This window comes from Ixodes scapularis, unplaced genomic scaffold (assembly GCF_016920785.2).
Source record: "Ixodes scapularis isolate PalLabHiFi unplaced genomic scaffold, ASM1692078v2 ptg000299l_1__unscaffolded, whole genome shotgun sequence".
Classification (NCBI taxonomy): Eukaryota; Metazoa; Arthropoda; class Arachnida; order Ixodida; family Ixodidae; genus Ixodes; species Ixodes scapularis.
Window position 1 is genome coordinate 182,914 of NW_024609953.1, and position 17,393 is coordinate 200,306.

The following is a 17,393-nucleotide window of genomic DNA, read 5'->3' on the forward strand; positions in this document are numbered from 1 at the left end:
TTACAGTTTTAAGGTCGTCTGGCATCAATCCCTGTTATATGATTTTGTGTATAAGAGATAAAAGCACATTCTCGAGTGACTTGAAATTATCACGGAGATCCCTCACAGATATGCCGCCAAGCCCTGCTGACTTATTTCGTTTTAGGCCAGATAAAATGGATCGTAGGTCGGTCTGCGATAACGTAGGAAGAAATGCAGAAGTTGCGGTTACATTCCCGCCGTTGGCGTACATTGCACCATCACTGTTGCTATCATAGATGGGAGTGGCAAAACTATTAGCATGTTAGCTCGCTCTTTCGCGAGCTACCATGCAACTCGCTAATTATAGACCAAGTTTTTTAGAGTTGATACAAGCTTTGAATATTTTCTCTGAAAAGTAGTTTCGTTCCGGAGATCTTGTGAGAGCATTTACCCTATTACGTGAGACCCTCCACCCTCAACCGTTCATTGCTGCTCTTTAGTTTTGATAGTGCCAAGTATATCATCATTCAGCCATACTAGCTCTGATCTTCATTTTTTAACCTGAACAGTTACAGTGCTGAGTTTTTTTAAAAGATTGTATAATCGCTACAAGTTTCACATATACTTCGGATGGCTCAACTTACCATTTAAAGATACCCAATCGTAGGACGAAACCAGGTTAAAAGTGATATGATTAATAATATCAATGCTTCTAGACTCTGGCTTAATCATTATCTCTTGTTTTAAGTGACGAGAACCGAGTGCAAATAAAGTAATGATCAGCTAACTTACGTGAGTTTACAAACAACTTCACTGATAAAGTATCAAGGACTCTCACATTAATGTGGTCAATGCACGACATGACTAACTTATCCCCAAGAAATTCAACTCTTGTGGGAGCAAGTATTGTGTTCTCAAATCCAGAGCCTGCGAGCAGATTCAAGTAGTCGCATACGAAAGGGGAATTATCTTTTATAGTGTCAGTATCACTATCACCATTCGTACACGCACATTTTACAGAAAATATTGAACTAAAGTTGTTTGTTAATTCATCTAAATTGCAATAACATCTTCAAAGGACGGCTTATATTTTTCCAGCAAGGATACCACAAACTCGGCCCTGCTAAGCTCAAAAGCCGAAGCCTCAGCAGGACTGAAGTAAACCGGTACCTCGGTGATCATCCAATCATCCCTTATCAAGATCCCAATTCCACCTCCTTTGCCCGAGGGAAAGTCATGGATAGATATTTGGAGGCCCAGTCTGCGTACCTTTCCAAAAACTTATTCGGGATTCTGTCAGGCTCGGGGCTCTTTTTTGTGTTGATATTAAGTAAAAGGTTCAAAACTCCTTCCCTGTTTATTTCTATATTTATTTCTATATCTCTTATAGGAGGGCTCTCTGAAAAGTCACCAAATCTGGGCAAGGTCTTATCGTCCTCAGTAAATACAAACGAAACGAAGGTGTTAAATTGTTCCGTGCGCTTTTGATCATTGCTTTCATCGCTAGTGCGACTAGTTGTCTGAGGGATTAATGTACCCTCAAAACTTATCTGGTGCCTCCGTGAGAAATCTTTGAAGTGTTACATTGTAAAATCTCTCTTTAGACTCCTTTACTGGCCGTTTTAATTCCTGACTTGTGCGGTGAATGGATGATTTATCTTCGATATTCGAACCATGTGAACGCAGTTTGATTTTTATTTGTGGATGTATTATTTCCGTGTTGGGGCTTTTGTTCCTAATCATTCTAGTACGCTTTGGAATCAACCACTCAAAGCATTGCTTAGTCATATATTAGTAAAAAAGTCCCATAGCGTGTCAGTACTGGCATTGGATTGGAAAAGAAATGTAAAGTCATCCAATGACTCTTTAAGATAATTCAGTACGCTGACATTGTCAGCAGCCCCGAAATTTAGAACCGTCTCTTGCGAGTGACTATGCATGATATTTGGGGTAACTTCCAAAGTATCATTTTATGATCCGAAGGGCCCTCGATAAATATGAATGAAGCGTTTCACATGACAAAAATCCAGAAACTGCAGGTAAAGAATGACACAAACGCTGAAAGGCCTCATTTGTGTTGTTTTCTATTTGCAGTCTTAGGGTTCTTTGTCATGTTCAATGTACACCAGCTGATTTGCACACTTACTTTCAGAAGCTTTTACATGCCTCTTTTCTACATGGTCGACCGTGAGGTGGGATAGCAACTGTGTGAGCTCGCTCGTCGGGAATCTTCTTCAACCTCCCTCTCGTTTGTACCACTGTGCAGAAAGAAGGGGTGGACTCCGAAATCAACGTCTCTTTGAGCAAGGACACCGAGATCAGAGCGGCCATTTTGGAAGGTTGTCGTCCAAGTCCTTCCAAATCTCAGGTAGGCACCTGCCGCCGTATCGAGCTAGGACCACTTGAGCTGCGCGATCCGTGGGGACCTTGGGAGTTGTTCTTTGCTCTTAATATGACACCCTTTCGGAAGTTGTCAACTTTGCCGAGGGACAAGACTACCTACGAGGATAGTGTCTAGAAGTCCGGTTAAGCTTGGTCCTTCCATGCGAAAGGAGACGTGGCATTCTTTTCATGTCTGGGATATGTACTAAATACAATTTGAAGAAAGAAGCCTCTAACCTCCAAAAAAACAAAATTTTCTTGCAACAAATTTAATTTTATTTTTGCTGATAATACGCTCTAAATTTCTTGAATTTGCATAGAACCCATGTAGTTAAGAAAAACATTGTAAAAAAAAAAAAACTGTTGCTTATTATACACAAATTTAGATGGCTGCTTAATTACTTAATAATATTTCTTTATCTTACATTAAAATACAAATAGTTTATGAGATTTCTTTATTTCTTTTAGTCAACTTGGATTTGGGTGCTAGCTACAATACTTTTTTGCTTTTTTTTCCTAAGACTAATAATTGAATTTCTTGTACTAAATTTTCACAGGCTCGTTTTGTTTTGTCTCGATTAAATGCCAAAATCTCCAGTTTATGCAGAAATGACCATATTGAGAGCCACAAAAAGCAATGTGGGCAGCAGTGCCCGGAACTTTCTAAATAGCCAAAAGCTCAATTCACTTTTTTTGTTTAAATCAGAAAATTACTTTTTGTCGTTGTCGAAAAATTGCTTTTTAAAGGTGAGCCTCTCCGACCATGCCTCCAGGCGTCCGCTTCGTACGGGTAGTGATGTTACAGATAGGAATGGTGAAAATAAATTACCAAACGAAAACACGATACTGTACAACTTCTAAACAACAGGGAAAGCATGATTACTAACACTTGAAGAAAAGAGAGTATGGTCAATGATTGGCCTAAGGGATTCAGGTAAATGATTCCAGGCATTTAAAACTCTATGAATGAGATGTGAAAAATTTGTTGTGGCAAAATGGGGTGCCTACTTTGTGACAGTGATTAAGACGTGTGGATACAAATGATGGTGAAGTTATTAGCTCACTAGACCATTTTTTGTCGAAAAGGCAAATAGTAGATATTTTGTGGCAATGTACAAAGTTAGTTAGATGCGACGCGTTTTACAGCTGAGCTGTTAAGGGCTGGTTTTCCCTGTTTCGTGTCTGTCGCCAAATAAATGTCGACACATAACTGGACAACTGCCGCCATATATGCGCGGCGGTGGCAATCTTTCCAGCCTTTCCACTCTGGGTTTCACCAGAGTGAAAAGGCTGAATTCCTCAAGGCGTTGTCCTAGAAGTCGTCCTCGAGTCGTCCTTTAGGTCATCTTAGACGTTGTCTTCGAGATTGTCCTAGAAGTTGCCCTTCAGGTCATCCTGGACGTCGTCCTTGTGGTCATCCTATACTTCGTCCCTGAGGTCGTCCTAGGCGTCATCTTTGAGGTTGTCCTAGTTGTCGTCCCTGAGGCCTTCCTAGGCGCCATGCTCTAGGCGTCGTCCTCTAGGTCGTCTTAGAAGTCATCCTTGAGGTCATTTTAGACGTCGTCCTTGAGGCCGTCCATGGGGTCGTCCTTGAGGTCGTTCCACCTTAGTACAGCTTCGCTGGTCTTCCTTCCGCACCAGAGTGGAAAGGCTGAAAGTTCTTCTTATTGGTATTTTGGTAGTGGTGGAATTATAATTAGCCAATGTGATAGGGTAAGAATATAGGTTGCAACTTTGTTGTACAATCAGCACCACAGTTAAATTCTGGGGACAGTTCCACCAGTTTGTGACATGTGATTTCTTTACATAGTGTGTAAAAGTATGCAAACTTTCCTTGGAAACCCAACCCACGTAAAAGGGGAACTTATTCTGCCTGGAAAGGGAAATGTTGGGGAATTAATATACCTGGGGACATTAGTTTGGGACTAGAATTTAAAGGACAACTCTGCTCAATTTTGAAGATTTCATGATAAAGAGTGATTTCGCATTAAAAAAAATTGTAGAGCCCTTCCACTTCACGTGAAGATGGAGGACGACGTCTAGGGCAATGCCTAAACGACAACCTCAAGGATGACGCCTAGAGGACGACCTAAAAGACGACTTCTAGGACTACCTTGAAGGCAACGTCTAGGACGACCTCAAGGACGACGCCTAGGACGACCTCAAGGACGACTTCTAGGATGACCTCGAGGATGACAACAAGGACGACCTTGAGGACGACACCTGGAAGACGACGCCTAGGACAACCTCTCCGACGACCTCTCAGACGACTTTTAGGACAACCTCGAGGATGATGCCTAGAAATGATAAGGGATCAGGACCTCACTATCTAATAATGCCAAGGAAAGCTGACTCATGCTGGTTGCTCCCTTTTTTATTTTTATTTATTCATACTTTCCACGACTAATGGGGAGTTTTCTATCAACGTCCGCGGACACATTTTTTCCCAGATCCTAGCGTATAACAGCGTCGCCGTAAAAGCACTAGTTAAAGGCACTACGGTACAGTAATACCTCGTTAACTCAAACACGGCTATCTCGAAATAGTGGTTAACTCTTAAAATTTCCTTGACATGGAATGAGCTCCCATAGGCACAATGCATTTTTTCCTTGCTTATCTCGAAAGGTCTTCAGGATGAACTTCAGATATCTCGAAATCTCGTCACCGAAAATTGCGAAAGAAAACCACAATAAACAACAAAAACTGGCTAAAAAAATATGTGTGCCAAAAAAAAAAAGTTTGCAGGCCAAAAAAAAAAAAAAAGCGCAGCGCAAGAAAAAAAAGGAAAAAGATAACCGTGCGGGTTATCTTAGACGTGCGCCTCAAAAACATTGTCTTAATTTTTTTCCTCTTCCCCACTTGGATAAGCCAATGGCAAGCCGGAATGCCTGGCGTTCGGTGCCCCTCTCCCTCGATCGTTTTGTGCCGCTCTGTCTTTCGTTTTCTCTTTGCTTCTGGATCCTTCTGTTTCTCTTCCCTTCCCGGTCTGGTCGTCATCTCCTCAGTCTCGTGTTTCGGAGGTGTCTCGTTCGTTTCGAGAGTGTTGCTGGTCTTTATTGCTTGTCCCTCCAATTTTTTCCCGGGTGTTTCGATCGTCTCGGGGCGCCAAACGAGCAAGGGTCAAGTGTTCAATTCGGTCATCGGTTGTGAGTTCTCCGATGTTGGCACGTGACTTGATTGACTGTGAACATGGCGCACCCCAAACAGATTCTATTTTCTCTTTCTTTAATAGAACCTGTGCTGCTGCCGGGATTCTTAGAAGATTTATTTAGCACATTGCGCGGTCATAGGTAAAAATTTCGGTACTTTTGCTTATCTTGAAATTCCGCTTATCTCAAATTTTTTCACGGTTTTTATGACCTCGAGTTAACGAGGTATTGCTGTATTTGCTTCGCGAAAAATAGAAATTGAATTTGAAACTTCGGCTTCGTCCGGAAACATTGGCTTCAGGCCGCCAAGAATGTGGCTATTGCGTAATACGAGATGTCACGTGATCCTCTGCGCAACGACGAGCGGAATTGGGGCGAGAGTGTGTCACGCGCAGGTGTTGTCTGCACCACACCCTTCACCACGATTTGGTGTCTACGAAATTTGACAACGTTGGTACAACTGCACATGTTGTCTGTAGTCTGAATGAAACTCCGAGAGACACTAATCACAAATGGTGAGACGATGGCGGTTGATGCGGGAGAGGGCATTAACTGAGGGACCTTGGCAAGATGGCCGGATGGCTCCCAAGATGCGCCTGTGCAGGCGTGTCACGCCAATCACGCGGACACCGCTAAGCGCCGAGTCTATGTACCTTTATTAACATTGTATTGTAAAAGTGTAAAATTACACCTTTACAATGTTAATAAAGGTACATACTATGCAAGACGACCCTAATAACAAAAGTTACCTATCGTCAGATCCTAAAATGAAGAGATAAATGGTGAAAAACATGGGGTGGGCTATCTTTGGGGATGCCACAGCGAAACTTTATCAAATATTAATGATAAGCGCTGGGGCACCCGCTACGAACCACGTGACGCAGGAACTGATATCGCTGACACGGCAAAGCACGTGTCACGATGCGATAAACACGCGGGAATCCGCTACAAACTCGGAAACGGATACCTCAAATCACGAAAGCAGCAGATTCGCATTTCACGGTGCAATATACACGCGGGAACAACCAGCGTGTTACGGGAGCCGTTATCGCGCGCAGATCGTAGACAAAAACGCAGGAACCCCCTATGAACTCTCTTCTCGGACCCATCGATACCGCCGATCGCGCCGTTGATGCGCGATTCCCGACAGACGTCGCTTGACGTCCAACGGAAATTGGGGGGTGGGCGATGTTTCGGAATTTTTATGTTACAGATATTTAGCCAGAAAAATGGGATGGACAATCTTTCGGGGGAGGGCGCCCTTACAAGATTTTACGGTATGTTATTTTCCAACAAAGAGCCAAAATGCGCGCACGTTTTTCCATAGGATAGCACAGGAGCACCGCAAAAGTAGACTGGTTCCTGTGTGCTTCAATTAACATCCTGAAAGTTGCATAGACATTAGCGCCAGTTGAACCTCTAGCATACATTATAATAACTCTATGGACGGGACATGGCTCGAGACCACCTCTCAGTAAGTTTTTTGGTGTTCAATACAGTCGAGCCCGGTTATATCACACCCGAGTATTTAGAATTATTGTTTATATCAAACACTCCAAACATGCCCTTGAAAATCGCATGTAATACTATAGGAGCGTTGTTTTTCTGTATCCAACTCCCATGACGGGGACACTCGATATAGCCAACAAAGTACCGCCGGCCCTCGCTTCTCCTGTGGTCGGATTGCGCTGGTGGCGAGCACATGAGCACACAGCTCGCGTTGCAAGGTTGGCAGACCGCCAAGCCAGCATACGCGCACGGGGATACGCAACCAAAGAGCAGTTGTAAAAAAAAAGAGCAACCGTAAAAAAAAGTGGAGGATGGCAAAAGCAAGGGGAAGGGCACGCACACGCGTAGGGAGGGAAGTAAGTGCCCGCTGGGCTGTTGGAACGGTAGCATGCACTTTTTCCCCGAACACCGCTGTAGTAGCGAGACTCCTTCACCCCAAAATAAAATAAGCAAGAAAAAAAAAAAAGTTTTCGTCAAGATGAGTGTGTTGACAACAAGAGTCCAGCAATCCCACTTTGAACGCCTTATCTTTGTTTACCTTTTGCTTTGCCCGTTTTTTTCTTTTTTTGCCTTTTTTTTTCTGCCTGACTTCAGTGAGGTTTTTTTTCTGTTACTTGCTTAACTTTATTCTATGAATCGAGAGCTTTGTTTTTATACATCTCGCTTTTTTCATTTTTTTATTGTTTAAAATTATTTTCATGTTTTGTTTGCCGGTGCTGTGTGGAGGTCGTGGCCAGGCATAAACAATCTCAAACACCGTCGCGTAAACTCGGCGTTGTTTGTGATTTTTACCAACTAAGCTCTACTTCCTTAACGGCCTTATTTGGTAAGGTCCCGTTTGTCGTGGCCTTCGGTATTAGCAGAGACATGCGGAAATTTCAACTGGAGCTTAAGTTAACATATTTTTGTATATCAAATTATCAATATATCTAACTATTTTAATATCCCCTTTGAATTCAGTATATCCAAGTTCGACCGTATTGCTTTCCAGAATTGGAACATTCATATTACCCTCCGAAAGTTGTGTAAAACTTTATGGAGGTACTTATCTGTCATTCTAAATTGCATGCTTGATTTCATGGTTTTCGTTCTGAGAAGGTCTGTTTGCAGTTCTGCATGCTCTAGCAGACGCTCAGATGAAGGCTGCAGCAAACTCTCATATACACTCCGTGCGGGAACTATAGGGGGCGCTTTGAAAAACGCGCGCAGCACCGCTAGCGGAGGAGCTGGCGTTCGACTGCGAGGCGCGTTCAGCAGCCTGCGGCGCCTTTTCGCATGCCAAGCTGTGGCGGCGGAAGCGCGCACGTACGAAACTTCTGCTTTTTGAGCCGATACGTTGAGGATGACGTTGCATGAGTGCTGGGGCAGAAGGGCATTTAGCTGTTCTCTACTTCTTACATATTGAGTTTGAGTCGTTATTAGGGGTAATTTCTCTAGTTGCGGCCGAAAAAGGAGTTGGAGCAATTTTCCGAAAAGCAAGACGGCCGCCACCATATTTGGTGGCGGCCGTCTTGGACTGCTGGAACAGCAGTCTTAGGACTGCTGGAACGGTGATATCGGAGGCGAGTGAGATGTTCACTAACTTTGTGCACGAAGTGTGCCAAGTTTCATTAAGACAGCAGGTGTGAAAGTTATGTTTCTAACGAATAAAAAATAAAGCTGTACGGGATATCCAATATTGGACCCAAAATGTTGTGTTATAGCGGGCTGTGCAAATTGTGGATTTGGGCACACAGGTGCTTGGACTTGACAGTAACATGACACAGCACTTATTATACAAACAAAGGTGGCATAGAAAAACCAGGTGGAAATTTGGTTTCAACGGCGTAAGTGAATGGGAAACGGTTTTGACCGTGAAAGGGCTGTCAAGAGAATACCCTTCGTCGTGGGGGATGAAGACTTTACAGGTAGGAAGGGACTAGTGCACTGTACTACTAATTAAACAACTTTACGAAAGGTGGTTCTAAAGCCGAGAAAACAAAGTTGTCGGCCTACACACGGTTTGGCCGCCAAGGGCTTTTGCGGTCAGCTGTTGTGTAATAAACCTGTTGTGCGTGGTGCTGATTTTCGGCGCACAGGTACTTCGACATGACCGTAACTTGGCACAACACTTATTATAACAAAAACAGTTGGCGTAGCGAAACCAGGTGGACATTTAGTTTGGGCGGCGTAACTAAATGGGAAATGGCTTTGACTGTCAAAGGCTGTCAGAGAATACCACTCACCGTGGGAGGTGCACACTTTACAGGTAGGAAGGGACTCGTGGACGGTACTTCCAGTTCGAACCACTTTGCGATAGGTTGCTCTAAAGCCGAGAAAAAAAAATGTTGTCTACAGAACTTGGGGTGTCAGCGTTTCCACATCCAAAACAAGGCTGATCAAGAAAGAAAGCACACCACATAAACTTCCATACTCAAGCGTCGATCCAGAGATTCCGAGTTTCATTGTTGTTTTCTTTAGATTTATATTTGTCACTTCTTTTTTTTTTTTTACCGTTCGAATCTTTCTTCATGAAGTATAGATTGCGTGCCACCTTTCCGGAAATATCATCGACACGTACGATGGGGACGAAACTTCTTTGGAGGGCATTCCTCCAACGAAATTGGCACTGCATACCCGCGAGTGTGGGATGGCATTTCAGTTCGTCCCATCGGCGCTGACACATGTAGGCGTTACTGGTACGAAAACAAACGCAGAGCGCAAAGCGGCAGTGTAGAATATGTCCGCCGTGTCGACACAGTGGCAGACATGATCGGGAGACCAAATTTCTCGCGTCGTACGGCACAGGTCCATCGTGTTCGCTGTCCCACACAACATCGGCGAGGTGAAAAACTGGGAAACTTTGTCCCCCCGAGATACGACGCATAACTATTGAAGCACTTAATGATGCAGCACAGGCAGCACTTCATGCTGTGCACCCGGCGCAACCGCACCGCTCCAACTTTAATGCGTACCAATGTACGCGGCGTGGTTTCGGTTTCGTTTTCTCTGGGGTTCTCACTGCCTACCTTCAGTACCGGCCGCGCGGCGGCGCGCCAGTCGCGTCGCACGGAGTGTATACTTGAAAACCTTGACTCAAAGGGACTGACCTAAAAGTTAATGAATTAGTTCACTGCATGTACACTCCTCGGCATATTGTCTGTTCGGTGATCAGCAAGTTTTATGTTGTAAATCTTTTCAACTTGGCCGTGGTCTGCTCTAAATATATTATTGAAAATGCGATTGTCGTTCGAGCACTCTTGAAAATCAGCAAACCCGACTTCCAACTCTCTGTTCAAATCAGGTACTGTCTTGCAGGTACACTCTTTGTGAAATGGTGTGCTTGTTTCTTCTACAAAGACTCTTCACAAAAGGAAATGAGGGAGATATTCGTCGTTGATAGAGACTCCTTATTTTGCAAGAGCTCGAGCTTCGGCTTGAAAATATTCACTTTTGAGAGTGTCCTCGCCTTGGCTGTTCAAGTCAGACACCCTGGGTGAGGATCAGCGAGATCCTGAAAAGACTTCTTTTCACAGAAAAAAGCAGCAACATTTTTATGAACCTCTGGAGAGCTGCTAAACTCTCGCTTATTTTGTCAATCGAACTCGTACGTGCAACTGAACCACAGTGAGACACCGTGTGAGACAAAAATGGTTGAAATTCATGATGGATCAAACTGTGATTTGCATCACCTTGATGCACAACAATTGCTGATAGATGACACACAAGGAACGTGAAAAGGATACTCACCCCAGGCATGCCGTTTTGGAGTTATTAGTCCGATTTGCAAAACCATGTCTGTATGGAGGGGGCTTCTCTGGTAGCATGCCAGAGGCGGTTTGGTATATCTTTGCGGGTCACCAGTTGCCGAGCCCCGCTTTAGAGTATAACGACAAATCCGCCATATTGGTGCACATGATCAACGTTGCTGCTTGTCACCAGCTTTTTGCCGACGTGCCTGACGGTAGATGCAAGAAGTGTTTTTTGTCATCCTGCTCACTAAAAGAGTTTGCAACGAAGCAAAGCAGTATCGCGGTGATCTTCAAACACTGTACGTACTGCTCAAGAAGGTGCATCTGAGAACGATAACTTGCAAACGGCGCCTGTGTGGCTCGAGGCAGCAAACACGTGCGCCGCTGGCACATAAACAAATGTCATGTGACGCAAACGGATGAATGACTATCGTGGCGGCATCGGACGACGAGGGAAAAGAATACCAATACTCTGAGCCTAGTTTTCAATAGTCAGTGTACCCTCGACCTGGCAGTGCGATACAAGGTGATGAAAAGGAGGCGTTTGATTTGCCTGGTGAGCGCGTTGCACCACCGCACATTCAGCTTAAGGATGAACTGAGTATGGTGACTAGCGTGACCTCGGAGTGTTGCGCAGGGCGAGCTGGGCGCACGTCCCGAGCGTTCCGCTGACCGCAAGGAGGCGATCCTGGCGGACCCCTGCATGGCCACCTACCTGGACGTCTCTGTGCTGCGCTGTCTCTTCATCTCCCAGTGGCTGGAGGAGGGTGTTCACTGGGCACTCCAGTTCCTTCTCAACCGGTGCGCTAGCTCTCGCTCACGCCTCTGTCGGGCTGCACACTCGTCTCCCGAACGGGGGATGCGGAAGCCGAGACCGGCGTCTCCGATTCAATGCGTACCATTTATAGGGCCAGTTCCAAGCGTTTTCGTGCCTGTGGGATGTAGCCTCGATGCAGGAGGGAGGGCATGAGACTCGGTGGAAGGGACACTTCTTGCTAAATTTTGCAGCAACGACCATCATGCTGTCGACGTTACATAACATTGTAACTTAATGTGACTGTGAGGTTGCATGAAAGTGTAATGTTACATGACGTCGTGACATTACGTTACACTTGCATCACGATGGAGTGTGAGGCTGCAATGTCACATGGCCGTATGACGTAAGGTCACGTGACGTCATGCTTTCCCTAGAGTCACGTGACACCATGATATAACTAACATTTTAAGGTAATGAGACATGACATCTCATGGTACAGTGGAACCTTGATTATGCATCCACGGTTTATGCGACATCTCGCATTTTATGACGAATTTGCCCGGTCATGACGAACTCCCCATAGAAATAATGTATTAAAAGTTTGGTTTGGTTTACATGACGCGTGATTCTACACATCCCGCGTCAGACAATGTTCCAGTAAGAAACACGCTATGAATTTGATGCCTGCGTGAGAAGGGAGGGTGGCAGCCCGGCAATGCGGAAGAGTTCTGCGCGCTGTTTCAGAGGGTCCAAAAACACGCCACCGGCAAACCGAGACAGCTGCAGTGCCGGGAGGGACTAGGAGACAGCGCTTTCTCTTCTCCTCCCCGGGTTGTGAAATGTCTCGGTGTTTTCACATTGCTTCTGTGCTCTCTTCATCCCATCATTCTCTCGTCTCTGATTTACTCTCACTCTCCTCTGCGCACCACTTTCTCCAACTTCCTGCGTTTCCCAGGATTGAGCACGCTTCTGCTGGTTTCTGCCGTTCTCGTTTTCAGAAAGCGTGGCAGTTTGTTCGTACCCCCGATGGCCTTGCTTTCGGAAAGCGTGACAGCTTTTTTCCAAGCTTGCAGCCTTCGAAAGAAAGCTGATGTCGCGCGACCGAAAGAAAGTCCAACAGGCGATTACTGATCTCTTTTGAGGTGAGGATGAAGTTACTACTCGTACCTTTACCACACAATTTTACGGTTTCATTTCAGTTTGTTTTTACAGTTTTTGCTTTGTCAAAGTACAGCAGATTATTAGCTTAGACATCATTTAAAACCTCCGCTTGTCCTTTTTCGCGCAAGGCCGATCACTGTATCCAGAATTATTGTTTTTTCGGATGATATGACTCACGGATTATACGACGCTTTCGCGCGGTCCCACAAAAGTCGTATAATCGGGGTTCCACTGTATCGTGACATTACAGAAAACATGGTAAATGCTATGCTTTTTTTTCGTATTATTGCAGCCTCGAAAACAAACACTTGGTCGCACATGCAGCGAAGGCCCGGTGTAAGGCAAGGAGCGTGTACTGGAGGCAGAGCTTCTGCTGGGTTCTTAACTCATCACCGACTATTGGCCTTCTTGCTCAGTTCCTGCATTGCAAATGCCTTTGAAGAGTGAAAATTATGGCAGACAATTTTCTCGAATATTTGTTTTTTGGTTTTGTAAGTCTGGCAATATGTTTTGGTATTAGTTATTAGAAACATTATTAGAAGCAGTTGAAAAACATTTAATTGTTTCTTCTGATCCCAGAGTAGACATCAGCTGAGATAAATAGCAGAAATAAAATTACCTTCAGTCGAGATAAAATGGTTTTCAACCAAGATAAATGGCCTTCAGGGTTAAAAGGCTGTTCCCTGAGATAAATGGCCAAGATAAAATGTCCTTTAGCTGAGGTAAAAGGCTTTTAAGACGAAATAAATGGCAGATATAAAATTCCCTCAGCCGATAAAAGGCCTTCTTCCGAAACAAACGACTGAGGTAAAATGGCCTTCAGCCGAGATAAAAGGCTTTTAGTCAAGATGAAAGGCCTTCAGCTAAGATAAATGGCAGGAATCCTTCAGCCAAGATAAAATACTGAAATAAAAGCCTTCAGACGACATAAATGGCTGAGATAGAAGGCCCTCAGCAGGGATAAATGGCCATCATGAAATGACTTCACCCGAGATAAAAGGCCTTCAGCCAAGATAAAATGGCCTTCGGTCAAGATAAATGACCTTCTGCAAAGATAGAATGGCCTTCATCAAAGATACATGACCAAAATAAATTGTCCTGTAGCCATGATAAAATGTCCACACGAGATAAGAGGTCTTGTTCCAACATAAAATGGACTTCAGCTGAGGTAACTGGCCAAGAGAAAATGGTCTTAGCCACGATAAATGGCTTCATCCGAGATAAATGGCGGAGGTAAATTGTCCCCGAGATGCGGCACGTCCTTGTATACTCCTGCGTTCCGCTGGACCAAGCCCTTTCTTTTGCGGCGTGCAGACTGCGTGCCGTGGCAGAAGAGCAGTCCCGGGAGGTGCGTCCGCGCAGACGCAGCAGCTCGCTGCCCGTGGCCCGGGCGGAGGCGCCCCCCCCGCCCTCCCCCAAACAACCCCCGCAGCCGTCTCCCGTCGCGGCGCGGCCCCTGCCGCCCCTGGGTCCCCCCTGCGGACCCCCAAGCCACCACGCCAGCATGCAGGAGCTGAGGCAGCAACCCCTTCCCCACCGCGACATGCCCTCCCCCGACCTGCGCCGGTGAGCCGACACCTCCCAGTTCTGAGGGTTCTCGGACGGGAATTTTAAGATAGTTTTTTTCACGATGCAAACTCAATCTACGCTCCCCGAGGGTCTTAAAAAAAGCAGACTTACAATCATGCTACACGATGCAAACTCAATCTATGCTCTCCGAGTGTCTTAAAAAAAACAGCATTACAATCATGCGTGACCATTTTTTCGTTTTAAAAACACAACCACACATCCCGACGCGCCTCTTTTCTGAGGCCCGTCTCAGAAAAGGGGCCACGCATGATTTCGTTTTTGGGATTTCTGAGATGATCGGGGGCATTAATTCAGTTTCCGCTATAAAAAAAGACATACTGAATATCATATCCACTTTAGTGCTCCTTTTAAGAAACCAGGGGATCACCAGAACACCCTTGTAGGCTCCCCCTAGCCTCCATATTTCCTCGACTGTCCTCGCACCTAGTAAAGTGTCTTTTCAGTTTATACGCTATCTTGACAGATCTGAGCCACCCATATATGCATAACTACGAACCACACACTCCCTAGGATGTGCATCATTGCCTACAAGGTCTGCAGGCTCCTGCATCGCCTCATCTCATCAGTGCCGAGAACGGGAAGGGTTGCTCGGCTGCCATTTACATTGAAGAGTTTGAGAACCTCCATCCTAAACAACAGAGCTATAGTGCTGAATTGTCAGCCTCTCTCAGAGAATGCCAATGCTGGGCACAGATTGGGCACAAGTGCAGCGTCAATGTTCAGCTAGGACTTGCGTCACTGTTGATAGAACACAACTCTCGACTGAACACCAATGCAGCACTCCAGTCTGCGCTCTACGTTGGCCTTTTCTTGGGGACGCAGAAAATTAGCACTAAGGTTCCGTCATCTAGGACGTGTTGGGTGAGGGCTCCCTCTCCTGCCGGTATTACGGTTTTTGGGACGCGTCTCCGATTGGTGCGTTTAGCGTCCCATGCCGTCCACGCATCGAAAGCGGCCTGAAGCGGCAGCAAATTGCGTCACGGGAACGGGAACGTAGGACGTTGCCATCCCGGTGGTCGATCGCAGAAAGTTCTGACGAAAAGTAGGAGCGAATGGAAGCGTCGCCACTGTGGTCGCTGCACCCTTACCGCTTTAGCAGATGGTAGTCCCGTGACAACAATCTCGTGACGCCAACCTTCCGAATTTAGCAGACGGTAGTCCCGTGACACCATTCCTGTGATCACATCATATCAGTTGCTTCGTTGTGTGTAATGTGACACTGATGTCGCACAATGTCACCAAACACCACAATGTCATGTGATGTCCTGATGTCACAGTGTAATATGACACTATGGCATCAAGTTATATTGAAACTCGACACCGTGACGTCAAGTTAAGTGGTCACGTGACACTGTGACATTTTATTGCGTGCTCATGCGACATTGTGACATGGTATGTGGTCACGGTGCAGTGTGACGTTAAAGGGACAATGATGGCAATTTTATTTAATTGTTTTAAATGGTGTTTTTAGGCTTTTTGGGAACCTAGCACGCTGCCCAGTTTTTTGTAGACATTTGTGACGCGTATTTCTGTGCCTACAAAAGAACTGAAGATTCCCCAGAAAATAAAGCGCATAAATAGACAAAATCCATGGATAACACGTGACATTATTCATTTAAAACGCAAAATAAAGCGGCGACGCAAGACAAAACCTGTCAGCAAAAGTGACGTTGCCGGCCTCTCAAATGAATTAAAAGAAAAAATTAAGGAATCTCGGGAAAAGTATTTCGGCGTCACCTTGCCGGAGTTTATGAAGACAGCGCCACAGAAATTTTGGAAATATCTTGCGCCCTCAAAACAGAACATAGATTGCATTGTAGAGAACGGCGTTGTCATCTCGGATCATATCGGAATGGCCCAGAGGTACAATGAATACTTCAGTTCTGTTTTTATCGATTCATGCAATTGTCCTGTGGATCTGGAGGACGACGAAGGCGTACTTGCGTCTATGCCAGACATTGATATTTCAGAGGCCGGTGTCCTTTCAATTTTGTTAAATATTAACACAAAGAAAACCGCTGGACCAGACAAGATTCCTAATGAATTTTTGAAGCGATATGCGGAATGGGTCGCCAAATACTTAACAATCATATTCAAAGCGTCACTCAGTCAACACAGCGTTCCTTCGGATTGGCTTTGTGCAAAGGTTGTTCCAGTCCACAAATCCGGTGACAAACAAAATGTAGCCAATTATCGTCCCATTTCATTGACATGCACGAGCTGCAAACTTTTTGAACACATCATTTCTAAAAGTCTTTATGCTTTTTTCGAATCAAATAACATTTTTCACAAGAGCCAACATGGATTCCGGCGCCGTCTGTCAACAGTAACACAATTACTAGGTGCATTTGGTGACTTTTCCTGCTCTTCGAACGAGAGAGGCCAAATCGACGCGGTTTGTTTGGATTTATCGAAGGCTTTCGACCGAGTTTCACATAATGGACTGATACAAAAACTATTAAAATACGGCGTTAATAAGTCGGTAATTGCGTGGATACAGGCTTACTTGTCTAACAGAACACAGTTTGTGACTGTCAGTGGAGCAGTGTCGACCACCCGCAGGGTTACATCGGGGGTCCCACAGGGATCGGTGCTGGGTCCAGTCTTGTTTTTGTGTTACATAAACGACATCGTGAATGATCTCAGCCCCAACGTTACAGCTAGGATGTTTGCGGACGACCTCTTGCTCTATGCTAGAATACGCAACCCCATGGATCAAGAAAACTTAAACACGACTATCAACTCTGTTAAGAAATGGTGTGAAGAATGGGGTATGAAAATTAATCCAGATAAAACTGTATCCGCCAGAATCACTAGCAAAAAAGCGAACATCCTACCCTACACATATCGGGTTGGAAACGATCCCATAGCTCTAGTTGATCACTTTAAGTACTTAGGAGTTACGATATCAACCGACCTCACATGGAATCGCCACATCGACAATGTGTGCAGTACGGCTCGCAAAAAGTTGGGATTTTTGAAGCGAAACCTAGGCAAAACCACAAGTCAGGTGAAATTGACTGCATACACAACATTTATACGGCCCAGCTTAGAATATGCCTGCGCGGTGTGGGATCCGTACCGACACAATCGAATCGAAAAATTGGAAAAAATACAAAGACAGGCTGCTCGCTTCATCCTCTCGAGATACCG

The 17,393-nt window shown here is 45.1% G+C and overlaps 1 protein-coding gene across 1 annotated transcript in view; it reads left to right on the forward strand.

Annotated features, from left to right (window-relative positions):
• LOC120849056 (protein unc-80 homolog) overlaps positions 1–17,393 on the forward strand; it is a 220,567-nt gene that overhangs the window by 23,938 nt on the left and 179,236 nt on the right. The window contains 3 exon segments of the mRNA XM_040504832.1: positions 2,228–2,329; positions 11,370–11,533; positions 13,965–14,216. Coding sequence (XP_040360766.1) covers positions 2,228–2,329; positions 11,370–11,533; positions 13,965–14,216 — 518 coding nt within the window.